General features: G+C 35.8%; 1 protein-coding gene across 9 annotated transcripts in view; it reads left to right on the top strand.

Moving 5' to 3' along the window:
• SMARCA1 (SNF2 related chromatin remodeling ATPase 1) overlaps positions 1-16,553 on the top strand; it is a 65,191-nt gene that overhangs the window by 15,716 nt on the left and 32,922 nt on the right. For 7 of the 9 annotated variants that reach the window (XM_074359802.1, XM_074359808.1, XM_074359800.1 and 4 more), the window contains 8 exons: positions 2,882-2,991; positions 4,284-4,510; positions 5,374-5,495; positions 8,024-8,059; positions 9,060-9,212; positions 10,975-11,107; positions 11,704-11,852; positions 14,009-14,128. In XM_074359802.1, coding sequence (XP_074215903.1) covers positions 2,882-2,991; positions 4,284-4,510; positions 5,374-5,495; positions 8,024-8,059; positions 9,060-9,212; positions 10,975-11,107; positions 11,704-11,852; positions 14,009-14,128 — 1,050 coding nt within the window. The remainder of the gene's footprint in view (positions 1-2,881; positions 2,992-4,283; positions 4,511-5,373; positions 5,496-8,023; positions 8,060-9,059; positions 9,213-10,974; positions 11,108-11,703; positions 11,853-14,008; positions 14,129-16,553) is intronic. The other 2 variants (XM_074359807.1, XM_074359801.1) reach the window with 1 other exon arrangement.

The raw sequence follows: 16,553 nt of genomic DNA, 5'->3' as shown, positions 1-16,553 counted from the left end.
CCTCTTCTGTACCCAGCAAAGAGCCCATTTGCTATCACTTGAGCCATTTTGGCCAATATCTCAAACTCCCTTGCTCTCTTGACCTGCCAGTTCTGCCCTAAAAGCCCTAAACTGGAATTATGTAACTGTGTCTCTGTCCTCTGGGTTAGAATTCTACTTTTACCCCTTATGAGCAGAGTGACCTGCTCTGTACTGGGGCTGCTCAGCTGATAAAGATTACACCCACCGTACAGGTTGGAACCACCGTGGTTTTGTTACCCTAACATAAGCTGGGATTTGACAATGTTGGTGAGCCTTCAACATGGCCTTCTTCAGCATCCTTTCCCTTTTCTTGTATAACAGCTATTTCAGACTTTCCCCAATCTCCCCAAGACTTCTTCTCCAGGTCTTCCTTGCCCTCTTCCTTTCTCAGCAAGGAACATCACTCCTTTCTCAAAGAGAAAATGGAAGTCCTTAGCTAGGAACTCCTTCAAGGATATCCATCTTCCAAGGTTAGCTGTATTTGTGCTTCTTACCTTCTGTTTGAGTAGAAGAAGTCTTCTTTTTCTGGGCAATGGCTAATCCTTCCAACACAAACCCTGGATCTCAACTTTTCTTGTTTCCATATGGACCTTTCCCCTTGACTTATCCTTTTTATTGACTGAATTTTCTACCTCTCCTTCCGTATTGGTTCTTTTCCCTCAACATGTAAGCATGCTCAAGTATCTCCGTCATTAAGTCCTAACCCACACTGAGACCCACCCACCCTCACGTATATACAAAACATTACTCCCTCAACACAGTGTCCCTCTGTAGCTATGATTCTCATTTATTCCCTTGCTAGTTAAGCTTTCTGAGACATTGGTTTATCCTCTCTATCTCCACCACCAAATCTCCTAGTCACTCTTTTTTCAGATGTACACCTATAACTTTTTTAATTGGCTTAGCGGAGTTTTGTGTGGAAGTGGCTATAGAAGCGTTTCACTATTTTTTTGTCTGCTATTTTTAATAAGCATCTCAAGCCTTCTTTACAAATTAAAAAAAAAAACGACAACATATTGTCCCACTCTCTCTCTCTCCTCCGATCCTGGCAAAATGTACCCTTGGTGTGGCAGAGGTCCCGTCTGTTTTCCCCTGCACTGTGCCCCGTGCGCTTGAGCCGGAGTAACTGCTCGTTAGACGTTTATTGACTTGAAGCCCTAACAGTCATTCGTGCTGTCAATATTTGTTTAGAGTTAAACAGAACAAGTCAAGAAACAAATGACGTTGCGTAATGGAGAATTTATTGTGAGAATGCAGAAGAGGAGTAGAGGACAGGTCTTCTAAGAATCTTGTAACACAGGTTGTAGCACCGCTGGGCCTCTGACAGCGGGAACTCGGGCAGCCCTGGGCGCTGCTTACTCTGTCTCTAGTGGGTCCGATTCACTCCTGGATCCACTGACCACTGACTTTTATCCATTAAATACAACTGAAGCTTGTCTCACAAGTGTTTGTGAGTTTTCGGTTGCTGGGTTCAGGGTATACCCTTTGGTCAGCCTCCTGGCTTCTCTCTAATGTTTAGCACCGCTAGCCACTCCTGCTTGAAGTGCTTTCCTGCTTAGTATCCGGGCTATGGAATGGATTTTCTCTTAACCTCTTTCACTACTCGATTCAGTCCCTGTTACAGGCTTTTCTTTTTCTGTCCCTGAAAGTTTCCTATTTTGTAGGGCTTTGTCTTTGACTTTCTTTTTCATACATGTCCTCCCTGGGGGTCCACTCCCATAGTTTCAGCTACCACTCGAAGCTTACAACTTCCAGATTTCTCTCTCCTTATCTTTCGCCTAAGCTAGATTTACATGTCCCTCTGCCTTCTGAGTCTTCTACCTAAATGTCTCACAGGCAGTTTAAACTCTTAAAAATGCCTCTTAGACAAATTTAAGAGGCCCAAACAGGAAACCAGAAGTCTTCTTTTGCACTTCCCTTTTCCTTACCTCTCATGTAACTTTAATAATAATAGCTGCAGTTTACTCGCCATGGTCAAGCCCTACACGGCACGACCACAGACTGTCACAGCAGCCTTGAAAGTAGGTATCTTTATCTCCATTTAAAAATGCTTGGCCTGGGCATATACCAAAAATGTATTTTTGATGAATGGATGAGGAAACAGGCTTGGAAAAGCTAAGCAACTTGCCCAGCTCATAACAGCTACTCAGGGACTGAGCTGGCTGTAGAATCAGCCTAATCTGGGTTTGAATTCTGCTTCTACCACTTACTGGCAAAGTGACTGGTGACATTACTAAAATTGAAATAATCACATTTCCTTCAAAAGATTTATTGTAAGGATTTAATACTCTTATGTAAAATAAAGTTCATGGTGCAGTGTCTGGTACATTGCAGGTACTCTACAGATTTTTTTCCCTTGTGATAGAATCTGCCTTGCAGGTGTACACTGATTATTTCATGTTTTCTCTCTGTTCATTCACATCTTTCTTAACATTGAAGCATTTTCTCCTCATTTACATATTTAACCATTTTGAAATGAACTGAATTTTTATTTCACTTTTAGAGACCTTCCAATCTACTCTGACCTCAGATTTCCTCTAAGGTTTAAAAATCTTATACGACAGCAAATTTTTTTAAAAGGTTATTTTTTACGTCTTCAGTAGTCAGTAATCTTGTTGTCTTAATTTTTAATGTCTTTTGTGCCATCAGATCATGAATGTCTAATTTAGGTCCCCTACTCTGATTTTCTAATGGGCCATTACTTGGTTCTTTTTTACCAAGAAAGTTAGCAGCTGGTGTTGGTAGTGTTTTTCAGATTATACAGTGGGAAGTAAATTTCACATTAGGGTGTTGTCGATGAAATAAATGGCTTATAACATTGAATGTTTTATAAACTTTTATAAAAACTATCACTTCTTAGGTTTTGAAACCATTTTTGTTACGTCGTATAAAAACTGATGTAGAGAAGAGCCTGCCCCCTAAAAAGGAAATCAAGATTTACTTGGGACTGAGTAAAATGCAGCGAGAATGGTGAGCTATTTTATTTCCATTAGAATTTATTTATGTATAAGGATTTATTAAAAATTAGCTTTGTAGTGGTTCAATTGTGCCTTTAGTTCATAAATTACATTTTATGTTTAAATGCCAAGTTATGTAGTCCAAATATTTTTATAGAAAATTGAGGAGTATTTTATTTAACCTTTAGGAAAGAGCATGGACCTGGACATCTATAGACCTGTGTTTGAGTCCATGCTTTGCCTCTTAGTAGGTATTTAGTTTGGACAAGTTATGTAACTTCAGTGTCCCTTCTGTAAAATGGGGATAATAATACTTAGGTTATAGAGATGATGTCGGAGTTAAAGGGGATAATGTCACTGGCACATTTGTTATTGTTGCTTTTTCCATCAATGAAAATAGTAATAATGATAATAATGACAAGTAATAATAAGATGAATGAAAATATCAGCGATGTGGATATTACAAAAATAGAAACTGGAATAGTTTGATAAATACCAACAGAGCAGGAAATTGACATGAGGAGTCACAAGGAATCATAAATTAGACATGTTAACAAAATGTTGCTTATATAAATGATACTAGTTCACTTATATAGTGAATTCTCTATTATTGAAGCCAGTATCTGGTAGTGGTGAAGAGTATATGTCTCTGGACTCAGTCATAAGATCAAACCCTGGATTTGTCCCTTTCTTTGGCTCTGAATAAGTTGTTTTACTTCTTTTAGCTGCCTGAATTTCTGTCTATTAGATGGGGGTGACCCTAGTACTTATCTTGGAATTGTGAAGATTTAACAAGATGATTCACATACCTGGCACTGGCACTCAGTACAGGTTGGCTGTGGTTATAATGAAATATTATGACTGTCCAGGAGGATACATAGGTCTGTTTTCAGCTGGGTGAAGGTCTGGAAAAGATAATAAAAATGTTTATAGGATCAGAAAAAAATGACCTGTACAGACAGGTATAAGAAATTGTTTTTAGCTCAAACAGTAAAAGTTGGATACCAACTTTCAGCAAATATTGTAGTTATTAAATAATTATCAGATGTAGTTATCTGAATTGTCATCAGCTGATGGAAATTTCTAGCAATGGATAAAGCAGGAGGAAACAGGTTAATAGGCAACATACAAGTTAAAATGTTCAAATCTTCACTAGTTTCTTGGTTTTGCTGATCAGATTTAGTCTCAAATCAAATCTTTTTATTTATCTTTAAACAGGAATCTAAGCTGGTCACCAAAGGGACATTTCTTGATGGCATTAAGCTTTTTTAATAGTCGATGATTAATTATAGTATAAAATTTTAGGTATACCAAGATCCTGATGAAAGATATTGATGTTTTAAACTCTGCTGGCAAAATGGACAAGATGCGACTCTTAAACATTCTGATGCAGCTTCGAAAGTGTTGTAATCATCCTTACCTGTTTGATGGTGCTGAACCTGGTCCACCCTATACCACTGATGAGCACATCGTTAGCAACAGTGGTAAAATGGTAGTTCTTGATAAACTGTTGGCCAAACTTAAAGAACAGGGTGAGTTACAAATCCTCAAATTAACATGAAATAATTTAAGATTGTATATGAATAACATTTTGCATAATCACTCGTCATTCACTCATCCACTTGTTCTGCAGACATCGTTGAATCCTTACTGTTTGTTAGGAACTGTCCTACGGGCTGGATATACAAGGATGCGTGAGACAACTGTCCTTGCCTTGTAGATGCTCACAGTGAAGTGAGGGGGAATAGTTACAGCTCTTTGTGATCAGTGCTGAGAGATTGGGACTTGGGGAAGTTTTCACAAAGATGACGTTTGAGGGTAGCACTGGAGAATGTGTAGGAGTAAACCATGAGAGAAAGGAAGGGAAGGGATTTCCAGGGCAGTGAAGCAGAGGTGTGAAAGAAGGGAGTGCGGAGCTGTTGGTATTTGGATAGAGTGGTAGTTGATGAGTCTGGGAAGATGGATGGGGCCAAATTACAAAAGGCCTTTTCAACTATGTTTTAAGGAGTTTGGACTATTTTGAAGGCGGTGGGATATGGTCATAGAAGATTTGGTTGTGGACAGTGACATGACAGACTTGTGCATTAGGAAGAGAAGCTTGGACCAGTATGGGCGTATCTACTGAGGATGAGAGAGTAGAAACATCTTCAGGGCAGAATAAAGGCAGACTTTAAATGATTTCAATGTGTGTGGAGGGTTTTGAAGGCTTTAAAAATGCATAACTCAAGAAATGCGTAATTCTGTAGTATCCCTTGAAGAGGTGTGTGTGTGTGTGTGTTTAATGGAATGTTCATGTGCTATGTATTTATATTGCTTAGGATGTTTTATTTTTGTAACTTTCAAGTTAGTTTTACACAGGTGGAATAACTTGCCTTTTTTTGGTGAAATGTTTTAGGTTCAAGGGTTCTCATTTTTAGCCAGATGACTCGCTTGCTGGACATTTTGGAGGATTATTGTATGTGGCGTGGTTATGAGTATTGTCGACTGGATGGACAAACCCCACATGAAGAAAGAGAGGTGAGGAAGAGAAAATAAAACAAGATTTCAAAAATGAGAATTCAGTTAAGCTATGTTTCTCATCATTAGGTAGTTTTGAATTTTGCCCTTTTCTTTAGCTGGGTGCATTGAATTTGTCGCTACCACCTCTCTCTCAGATCTTCAGCTGGACTTCCATTACACTGACTCTTTATGAATCATTCTTTCCAAGGTCTTCAAAGACATTCTCACTCATCTAACCACTGCTGTCTCTGACCTTTGAATTACTGTTCCTCAACGTACTCTTTGACCCCCGATTCTATGTCATTTTCTTTTCTTGATTTGCCTCCTACAGTAGACCCTCGCCATTCGTGGAGTTTAACAATTGAGATTTTTTCATTTTATGAGCAACCCTAAGAACTCATGAGACAGTATGTAAAGGGAATAATCTCAGTCCTATAGAAATTTTGTAAAACTGCAATGGAACAACAGAGGTGTAGGTGCTTATCACGCATTTGGATCTTGGAATACCAAATGATTGTGGTGCAGAAATGAGTCCCGTAGCTAGTGAGGAAGCCTACCTAGCACCCAGTATCTTTCTCTAATTTGGAAATTCTTGAAGATTTTTAGATTATTTCTCATGAATGTCAGGGGTCTAATGTATTTTAAACCCTTTAAAGCACTTTTTTTGGGCGAGGGCTTTGCTAATTTATCTTCTCTTTTCTGTGATCCTTTAGGGCTCTGTCTTTGGCCTCTGTTTTAAGTCTATACTCATGCTCTGGGCAGAGATCGTGATTTCATGGTATAGTGGAAAATGCATTTGAACTTGGTTTCAGAAGACCTGAATTTTAGCACCAGCTCCACCACTATGTAGTGTGTGCAAGCTATTTAATCCTCTGAGCCTCAGTATCTGTAACTGTGTAGTGTAAGGGTAATATTAATGCCTAGGCTTCTGTTTTCCTGACAACGTTGTGAGGATCATTGGATATAATAGATATGAACACAGTTTTTGTACTGTGCAGTACGTAGAGACCACAGGTCATGAAATTGCACATGGGCCTTTTTACCTCTCAGTTCTAGGACCCTTTCTCAGGCCACAGAGACTCTCAGCCTGTGTCCCTCTCCTTCCATACCTACAGTGGGCACTCCATCCCTTGTGTGCTTCCTTAGTGAAACCTGGCTGTCATATACCGTAGTGTCACAGCAGGAGCGCAGGCCCTTTTCACATTAAGGGTTTCCCTGCTGCCCCCTGTGGGGAAACAGTTGTAATATTTATAAATGTGGGGATGTTTCAAAGCTTACATTGTTCCCTGCTCTATAACGTTTTACTCTCTGAAATGGTAACTTGAAGCTTTATTGGGCTTTTACTAATTTATTCCTGAGAATGAATTTCTCCAAATCCACCTTAAGCATAGGCCATTGAGTACAATTCAAGATGGCCTTTCTTCTGGAATGAAGATGAATTGAAGGCAGAAGAGTAGGTGCTTTCCGATCTCGAATAGTTAATTTGCATTTCTGACTAATCTCTCTGCTCATGAACAATATGGACATTACCTAATTATGCCCAAATTATCTGGCTTCTTAAAATGTCAAATAATGTTCTCCCTTCAGAGACTTTGAATTGCATGTTTTGACTTTAGATACAGCAGAGTGCGAGCTGTTCATTTTGTTTTGGAAATGTCCTGTCTTCCCATGATGTTGTTGTTCAGACAAGCATTTCATCTATTTTCCCAATAAGAAGGGGAAGACCTCATTTGAGTCTTTATTCTAGTTGTTTGCCAGCAACTAGAATAATAAGCAATTCTTTCTCATTAGCCCTCAGATTTGCCCTTTCTCCATTGCTGCAGCTAAATTCAGCCAGTCCCTGTCACCTTTACTTATTGGCCTCTTTGCTTTTATAGAGAAAGGAACTAACATTTATCAAGCAACGACTATAAGCTAGGCAACTTACAGTTCAGTTGAATTCTCCCAGCAGCCCAGTAAAGTATTGGCATAATTTTCTCCATTTGAAACTGTGTCTCAGAGAGGTTAAATGCTTGCTGAGAACCACATGTGTAATAAATGGTAGAGTTATGATTCACGCCCAGGTTTTTGCTATTTCCTCTACACCGATTGCCTCTCACTACACCATGCTGCTTTCTGTACCGCCCCTCTACCTGCTGTGCGGGCTGCGGCAGAGTCACCTTCTCTGCCTGCAACTTTTGACCATTCTTAAAAAATACAACTTCCTGTATTTTGTGATTATAAAAGTAATATATGATTGCCAAGGAAATTTGGAAAATAAAAGTATTTCTGGCCAATCTTTTTGTGCATTATAACATATATAAGTAATTGATATTATATGCTATACACTGCACTTTTTACTCAGTTAAGTTGTACTATGTGAGTAAAAAAAATCATTGTTAAGAATAATTTGAATGTAATATTTCATCCTAGGGACATACTATAAATAATTTATCCCCCTATTGTTGATCATTTAGGTTGTTTCCAATTTTTCACTATTATAAATAATGCGTAAGTAAAAATCCTTATGCATAAATCTTTATGCCCATCTCTGATTATTTCCTTAGGATAAATTCCTAGAAGTGGAATTACTGGGTCAAAGGGTATGAACACTTTTAAGACTCTTGATGCATATTGCCAAATTGCTTTCCAGAAAGGTTGTACCAATTTACACTCCCAGCAGCAATGTATGAGAGTGCCCGTCTCACCGCCCCCTCGTCAACATTGAGTATTATCATTTTTTTAATCTTCAAAAAATGGTATTATGTTGTTTTAATTTGCATTTATTGAGTTACTAGTGAGATTGAACATTGTTCTTGTGTTTATTAGCCATTTGTATTTGTTCTTCTGTGTATTGTCTGCTCTTTTATATTTCTCATTTTTCTTTTGGGGTTTTAGTGTTTTTTTCAAACTAATTTGTATGAGATCTTTATATAGTAAGGATATTAACATCCTATTAATTTTTAAGACTCTTTACTAAATATGCCTGGATTACCTTCCTAATTTTCCTCATTACTTCCCTGTCTGCCCCTTTTCACCATGTGGAAATAAGTTTACTTACCTCCCCCTTTATCTGTTGCTCTCATTCCCATTTCTAAACCTTTTTCTTTCTTGATTGGTCTTCTAAACTATATCTTCTTTATTAATCCTTCATAAACTAATGGGAATGAAGTTGAGATTTCTGACACTTTTACCCCCTAGATATATTTCAACTCTCACTCAATTAAAACATTTTCACTATTATTGTTTTAAAATAATTTAAATAATTTATTACTTGCTTAGTTAAATTTGTCTTTGTGATTGTTCTTTGTCTTTATTGATGTAAGCTTCTAAAGATTAGAACTTTATGTAATATACTTTTTATAGCAATTCACATAGTACAGTTTATAGATAGATGCTTAAATATTTTTGAAGATGGAAGAGTATTATAAAGAATATTATTAAAATATTATAAAAAAGAATATTATAAAGTATTATTCTAAAAAGTGGGGTTTTGAGCATGCATGTTAAAAAATGTATATTTTTTTCTTAAGGACTCTGGTAGTATAATTTGATTTTTCTCTCTTTTTCTTCCATCTCCTGTGTCAATCTTAATAAAAAAAGGAAGCAATAGAGGCCTTTAATGTTCCTAATAGTAGCAAGTTCATCTTTATGCTGAGTACCAGGGCTGGAGGCCTCGGAATTAACTTGGCAAGTGCTGATGTGGTTATACTGTATGATTCAGACTGGAATCCACAGGTTGACCTGCAAGCTATGGTTAGTAATTTCTAATGATGTCGGAAATGTATCTTAGCTCAGAAAACTATTGTTATTTATAGGGCACAAAAATAATTAATGATAAAAGGATAACAACAATTTGGGGGAGGTTTTGTAGATGTTATAATAGATTTTCCTGGAAAACAGAGTTGGCTGTGCTAAGTGCAAAGACAAATGGAATGAAAATAAACAAATGCACCCCAAATTCAACTATAGAATTTGTGTGCCAATTTTGGCTTTTATCATGAAACAGAAATGTCATTTTTTTCTCATTCCTGAGTATTGAAGAGGACACATACATATGTTTTAGTGAAAAAGGCTTAAAAATTAATCTCTCAATATTATGCTGCTTAACAACTGAATATATTAAAATCCTTAGCATTGAAATTGGGAGAGGTAGAATTTTAACTTTTGTAATAAAACAGTTGGGGCCAGAAGGTAAAAAGGTAACAAAGGAATATATTCCAGGAAAACATTTGCTACCTAAGGACACCATCAGAAACTATTCTACCTTTTAAAAAAATTTCAGAGAGCTGTCTGTTATCTTTCATCATGGTGTCATTTATTGAACTAGAGCTCTAACTTCAGTCATTGTGACTCACATTTTAAGATCAATATAATTTCAGAAGTAAAACAGATACAAAACAGCTATGCATTCAAAATCTTGAGAATTTGTGGGACAATTGACTGTCTTTGGAAACAATTAAAGTTATATGCCAATGATGAGGCATACCCTAGAAGTTCTTCCTTTTCTTTTGTAATAGAGAATTGAAAAATATTGACCATTGGGACAGTTTAAAATCAACATGCTTTGGCATAATTATTACTACTTTAGCGTGGTACTGAACTTCCTGTTTGATGTGACTAAGTAGGAGTAAGCCCCAGTAAGTTGCAGTGTTACTGAACTGGAAAACCTATTGATAACGCTTCATTTCCTTAAAAGTGTTAGAATATAGCTGATCTTTCACAATTTACTGATTTGAGTTTGAAATGTAAATATATGTAGGGGTGTTGTGTTCTCTTTCGGTGCGCTGCTTCGAAACTGTTACTGGGCTCCGGTGTTTTTACATTCAATACAAGGACTGTTTTGAACCTTGTTTCTTTGATTTTTTTTTTTTTCTCGACTCCCCTCCTCCCTTCACCTATTTGCTCTGGCAGCTTCTGTGTTTTAAAAACACTCCCCCTAGTTGTTTTTATGTTATCAGAACTTGCCACCTGTCACCTTTACCAACTATAAACCATAGGACCAATTCTAGACCATATAGTAAGGGTATTAATATCCTATTAATTTTTATGACCCTTTACTATAGATTCCTGAATTGCCTCAGTAAACAGAAAGAACTGCTTGCTGATGAGGGAAAGCTGACTTTTGCCACCATAGCAACCCTTGTTAACTACTTTGCCCCTCACTTAAAAAACTCCTTGCTCTAGTGTAGAAGGTGTTTGTATTTAGTGGCTTAAAGTTACTTAGTAACTTAATCCAGAAGCTTTCAGCTCCCTTTAGTCCTCATCTTAAAGGGGCCTTGTCTGTTGTCCTTCTGGAAGTTTCCATTCATGGCATGGTAGAATATTTGCAGATTTCTTTGTTCCCAGGGTTAGATATTCTTAATATTCATTATCCTCCTTTCAAAACTGGCAGGTCTAGAGAGATCAGGAACTAATTTTATTTTCAGAATTTTATAGCATATGATGGCTATACCACACACTGTATCCAGAGTTATTCAGAATACCCAGTGTCTTACATTAGGATTCTTTCTACTAGGATCGGGCACATCGTATCGGTCAGAAGAAGCCAGTACGTGTGTTTCGTCTCATTACGGACAACACTGTTGAAGAAAGGATTGTTGAAAGAGCTGAGATAAAACTGAGACTTGACTCGATTGTCATACAGCAAGGTATTTATATGTATAAACTTAATTAGGCTTTTTTTTTTTTTTTGCAAAAAGCACATGCAGTTTTCTTCAAAGGAGATTACTTTTAATGAAAATTGACCAAAATCTGCAAATTTAGTGACAGAAAAAAGTCAATTAAAAAATGCTAATTTAAATCTTCCTATTTCGAAGCCTTGCATTCAGTATATGGAGTAGGTAGGTGAACATCACTGGCTTATAGTTGAATGTCAGTGGCATGTCTCTTGAAGTACTTGATATTATTTAGCAGATAAAATGTTTGGTTTAAAATTTTGAAAACCTGTATTAGAAGATGCCTTTTCATACAGAGAAGTTTGACCTGTGAAATGAAGTTTGAACATAAAAAATGTTTCTTTCTGTCCTATGTTTTGACTGAATTTTACAGAAGGAAATTCATATTGAATAGAAGGTATGGTAGAAGAAAAACTTGTAGAGTTGTTCATTAAAAATTACTTTAAAGCTCACTAATTTTCTGTTACAAAACTTTACTTATGGTTAAATGTATTGTCTGTTTAGAACCATTATGCTCTGCTTTCTCTGGAATATCACTGAATATATACAACTTTTATTTTTATTATTAGGAAGACTCATTGACCAGCAGTCTAACAAGATGGCAAAAGAGGAAATGTTGCAAATGATACGTCATGGAGCCACCCATGTTTTTGCTTCTAAAGAAAGTGAGCTGACAGATGAAGATATCACAACTCTTCTGGAAAGAGGGGAAAAGAAGGTTAGTTAAAATGGCATTTTGTTTTCACGATGGATTTAAGATCAGCATACTTCAGTGTGTGTGCTTATTGTATTGTGTTGTTTCAAATGCATGTTTCAAACGACTGATATTCTCTATAAGAATTTGTAGATTTATATCCACAAGTAATTCAGAATTTATTTAGTTTAATTTTTGATGAGAAAGACTAAGAACCAGAGTTTGAAACTGAATGACCTTATACCTCATGCTTACAATGTTGGTATTTACTTTAAAGTCAAATAAATTTTGTGTTTAATCACATATATCAGGACTGCATTTTTATAACCTTTTTTTTTTTGCATGGGATTTGAAATTGTCTACTGATACATTGTGTTACCTCAAAGTCTTTTGTGAACATTTCATTAAATATTAAAGCATTATTTGTTAAAGTATAATAAGCTGTTTTGGAATATTGCGATTTTGTGTTGAATTTTCCTTTTTTTCACAAATTATTATGGATAATTTCAAACATAAGCAAAGGTATACAGAATAGTGTAATGAACCCCCATGTATTTATCATCCATTTCCAACAACCATCAACCAGTTCTGCCCCATTCACACTCCCAGTTCATCTTCCTCCTTCCCTGGATTATCTTGGAGCAAATCTCAGACATGTCATTTCAGCTGTAAATATTTCACTATATATATCTAAAATATAAGAACTCTTTAAAAACATAATCATTATGGCATTATCCCACCTGAAAACCCCCCAAAATTCTTTAACATCAAATATCCAGTAGTATTCATATTTCCAGTTATCTCATAAATAGCTAATGCTTTTAAAAAAAGGTTTCTTTTTTTTAAAGATCAGAATGCATGTAAGGTCCATACATTGTCATTGGTTGATCCGTCATCTGTATCTTTTTTTAATCTGTAGGCTCTTCCTCCATTTATATATTATTTCCCTTATAATTTATTTGGTGAAGAAAGTGGATTATTTGCCTTTTGAGTGCTCACAGTCTGGATTTTGCTGATTCCATCCCCCTGGGGTATTTTACCATGTTTACTTATTTACTGTATTTCCTATAAATTGGTTGGATTTACTTTTCAGACTATATTTTTTCTGTTTCTGAGGATCTATATCTAGGTATCTATGTATATTCATCCATATATTTATGTTACGTCCCCAAGATTTTTTGTTTTGTAACTGACCTCCCACCCCCCACCTCTGGCAACCAGCCAGTCTGTTCTCTGTATCTGTGAGTTTGGTTTTCTTTTTCTTAGATTCTACATATCAGTGAGATCATATGGTATTTGTCTTTCTCTGTCTGACTTATTTCACTTAGCATAATAGCCTCAAGTTCCATCTATGTTGTCATGAATGGCAGGATCTCCTTCTTTTATGGCTGAGTAATATTCCATTGTATACATAGACACCACATTTTCTTTATTCATTCATCCATCAGTGGACGCTTAGGTTGTTTCCATGCCTTGGCTGTTGTAAATAATGCAACAAACATAGGGGTGCAGGTATCTTTTCTAGTTAGTGTCTTTATTTCCCTCAGATAAATATCCAAGAGTGGAATTGCTGGATTGTATGATAGTTCTGTTTTTAATTTTTTTGAGGAACCTCCATACTGCTTTCCATGGTGGCTGTACCAATTTACAGTCCCACCAATAGTGCACAAGGGTTCCTTTTTCTTCACATCCTCACTAACACTTGTTATTTCTTGTCTTTTTGGTAATAGCCATTCTAACAGGTGTGAGATGATATCTCATTGTGGCTTTGATTTGCATGTCCCTGGTGATTAGTGATATTGAGCACCTTTTCATATATCTGAGACCATATGTTGAATTTTGAGCAATCTTGTGTTAGTATGTTTCATATTAGTGTGCAAAATGTTGTTTAATCCAAGTTTGCCTTTATGGTTAAAATAGTAATGGCTACATCTTCAATGATAAAAGATTTTAAAGAAAGCCTAAATGAGAACATTTCATAAGAACCATTTAAGTATTTAAAATACTTGGGGCAAATTAAATTTATGTTCAAGTTTGATGTTAGCATTGCATTCTTACCTTGTAAATTAACAGACTGGATATTTCATGTCAGAAACTGATTTTTAAAAAGGTAGAGAATCCACAGGTTTTTATAAGTAACTTCAGTGATAAATTTCTAATTTCAATGCATTCAATTTTAGACTGCAGAGATGAATGAACGCTTGCAGAAAATGGGAGAGTCTTCTCTGAGAAATTTTAGAATGGACACTGAACAAAGTTTATACAAGTTTGAAGGAGAAGATTATAGAGAAAAACAGAAGGTAACTTTTTACCCTCAACCATTATATGCTCAAATTAGCATTTCTTTCCATAACAATTATGTATTAGTAAAAACATTGGCACTTACCTGTTACAATACTCTGCTATAGAATGAAAGTGATGTAGGTCAAAATGATCTTATCCAAGGGCTAACTTTAATGTATTTTGCTGGTTTATTATTGTTATTATATTATTATTATTATCATCATTGTCATTATTATTATCATTTTTGCTGTTTTTGCTACTACTACTACCACTACTTTTGTTTTTGAGAAGCAATATAGGATTGTGGTTGAGTTCCTAGATTCTGAAGCTGAAATCACAACTGTGTCACTAATTAAGTGACTTTGGGTAATCAGTTTTTTCACCTATCAAATGGAGGTTGTAGTAACTACAGCATAGAGTAATTAGAACAAAATGTGTGGCACTTAGTGTTAATTGTATTAGTAACAATATTGTTAACATATAATTATTTAAATGCCAGAAGGACTTTGCTACAGGTGGTCTCATTTATAAGATAATGCCTTGTCATATTATACTTCATGGACAATAAAGGTTTTTTGAAGAAATGGTAGTTTATTTTGTTTAAACTAAAATTATGGCTCTAATTTTAAAAACTTTTAATTTTGAAATGACTTTAGACTTTACTGCAAAAAATAGTACAGAGTTCACATATATCCTTCACTCAGCTTTCCCTAATGTTTTTAAAAAGGATTTTAGAAGCTTTATTTTTTTCATTATGGTTTATTACAGGATATTGAATATATTTCTGTATGCTATACAGTAGGACCTTGTTGTTTATCTCTTTTATGCGTAGTAGTCTGTATCTGTTAATCCCAAACTCCTAATTTATCCCTCCCCCACCCTTTCCCCTTATTGTAACTATAAGTTTGTTTTCTATGTCTGTGAGTCTGTTTCTGTTTTATAAATAAGTTCATTTGTGTCATTTTTTAGATTCCACATATAAGTGATATCATATGATATTTATCTTTCTGTCTGACTTACTTCACTTAGTATGATAATCTCTAGGTCCATCCATGTTGCTGCAAATGGCATTATTTCATTCTTTTTTATGACTGAATAGTATTCTATTGTATATATACCATATCTTGTGTATCATATGTATTCATTCATCTGTCGATGGACATTTAGGTTTCTTCCATGTCTTGGCTACTGTAAGTAGTGCTGCTGTGAACATTGTGGTACTTGTATCTTTTCAAATTAGAGTTTTCTCTAGTTTGAGGGGTGGGACTGCTGGATCATATGCCAACTCTAGTTTTAGTTTTTTGAGGAATCTGCATACTGTTTTCCATAATGACTCCACCAGTTTACACTCCCACCAACGGTATAGGAGAGTCCCCTTTCCTCCACACCCTCTCCATCAGCTTCCCCTAATATTAACAGTTTACTTAGTCATAGTACAATGATCAAATCCAGGAAGTTAACATGTTTTCCCCCTAATTTCCTTTCCCTGTTCCAGGGTTTATAATCCAGGATCCCACTTTGCAATTTTTAAAAAGCAGAGTTTTAGTTTTAAGAGCAGTTTTAGGTTCAAAACAAAATCGAGTGGAAAATACAAAGAGTTCTCATATTCCTTCTGCCCCACACCCCACAGCCTCTTCCACTATCAACATCCCACACCAGTCACCAGTGTGGTATGTTTGTTACAGTAGAACCTACATTGACACATCATTATCATTCAAAGTCCATTGTTTAATAAGGGTTCACTTATGGTGTTGTACAGTCTGTGGGTTTGGACAAATGTATAAATGAGTGGTATCCACCATTATAATATCATCCAGAATAGTTTTGCTACCCTAAAAACACTCTTTATGTTCTGCCTGTTAATCCCTCTCTCCCCTTAACCCCTGGCAGCAGTTGATCTTTGTACTATCTCCATAGTTTTGCCCTTTCTGAGTGTCATATAGTTGGAATCATACTGTATGTAGCCTTTTCTGATTGACTTTTTTCACTTAGTAATATGCATTTAAAGTTCCTTCATATCTTTTCATGGCTTGATAGCTAATTTCTTTGTAGTGCTGAGTAAATACTCCATTTTCTGGATGTACTACAGTTTATTTATGCATTCATCTACTGAAGGACATCCTGATTACTTCCAAGTTTTTGTAGTTATGAGTAAAGCTGCCATAAACATTCATGTGCAGGTTTTTGGGTGGACATAGACTTTCAACTCCTTTGGTTAAATCCCAAGGAGCACGATTGCTGGATTGTATGGTAAGAATATGTGTAACTTTATTGCGTCAAAAAAATATTTTGGAATAAACCTGACCAAGGAGGTGAAAGACTTATATGCAGAGAACTATAAAACACCAATTAAGGAAATTAAAGATGATTTAAAGAAATGGAAAGATATCCCATGCTCTTAGATTGCAAAAATTAATATTTTTAAAATGGCCATAGTACCCA

This window comes from Camelus bactrianus, chromosome X (assembly GCF_048773025.1).
Source record: "Camelus bactrianus isolate YW-2024 breed Bactrian camel chromosome X, ASM4877302v1, whole genome shotgun sequence".
In the NCBI taxonomy this organism is placed as follows: Eukaryota; Metazoa; Chordata; class Mammalia; order Artiodactyla; family Camelidae; genus Camelus; species Camelus bactrianus.
This window is presented reverse-complemented; position numbering and strand designations above follow the sequence as displayed.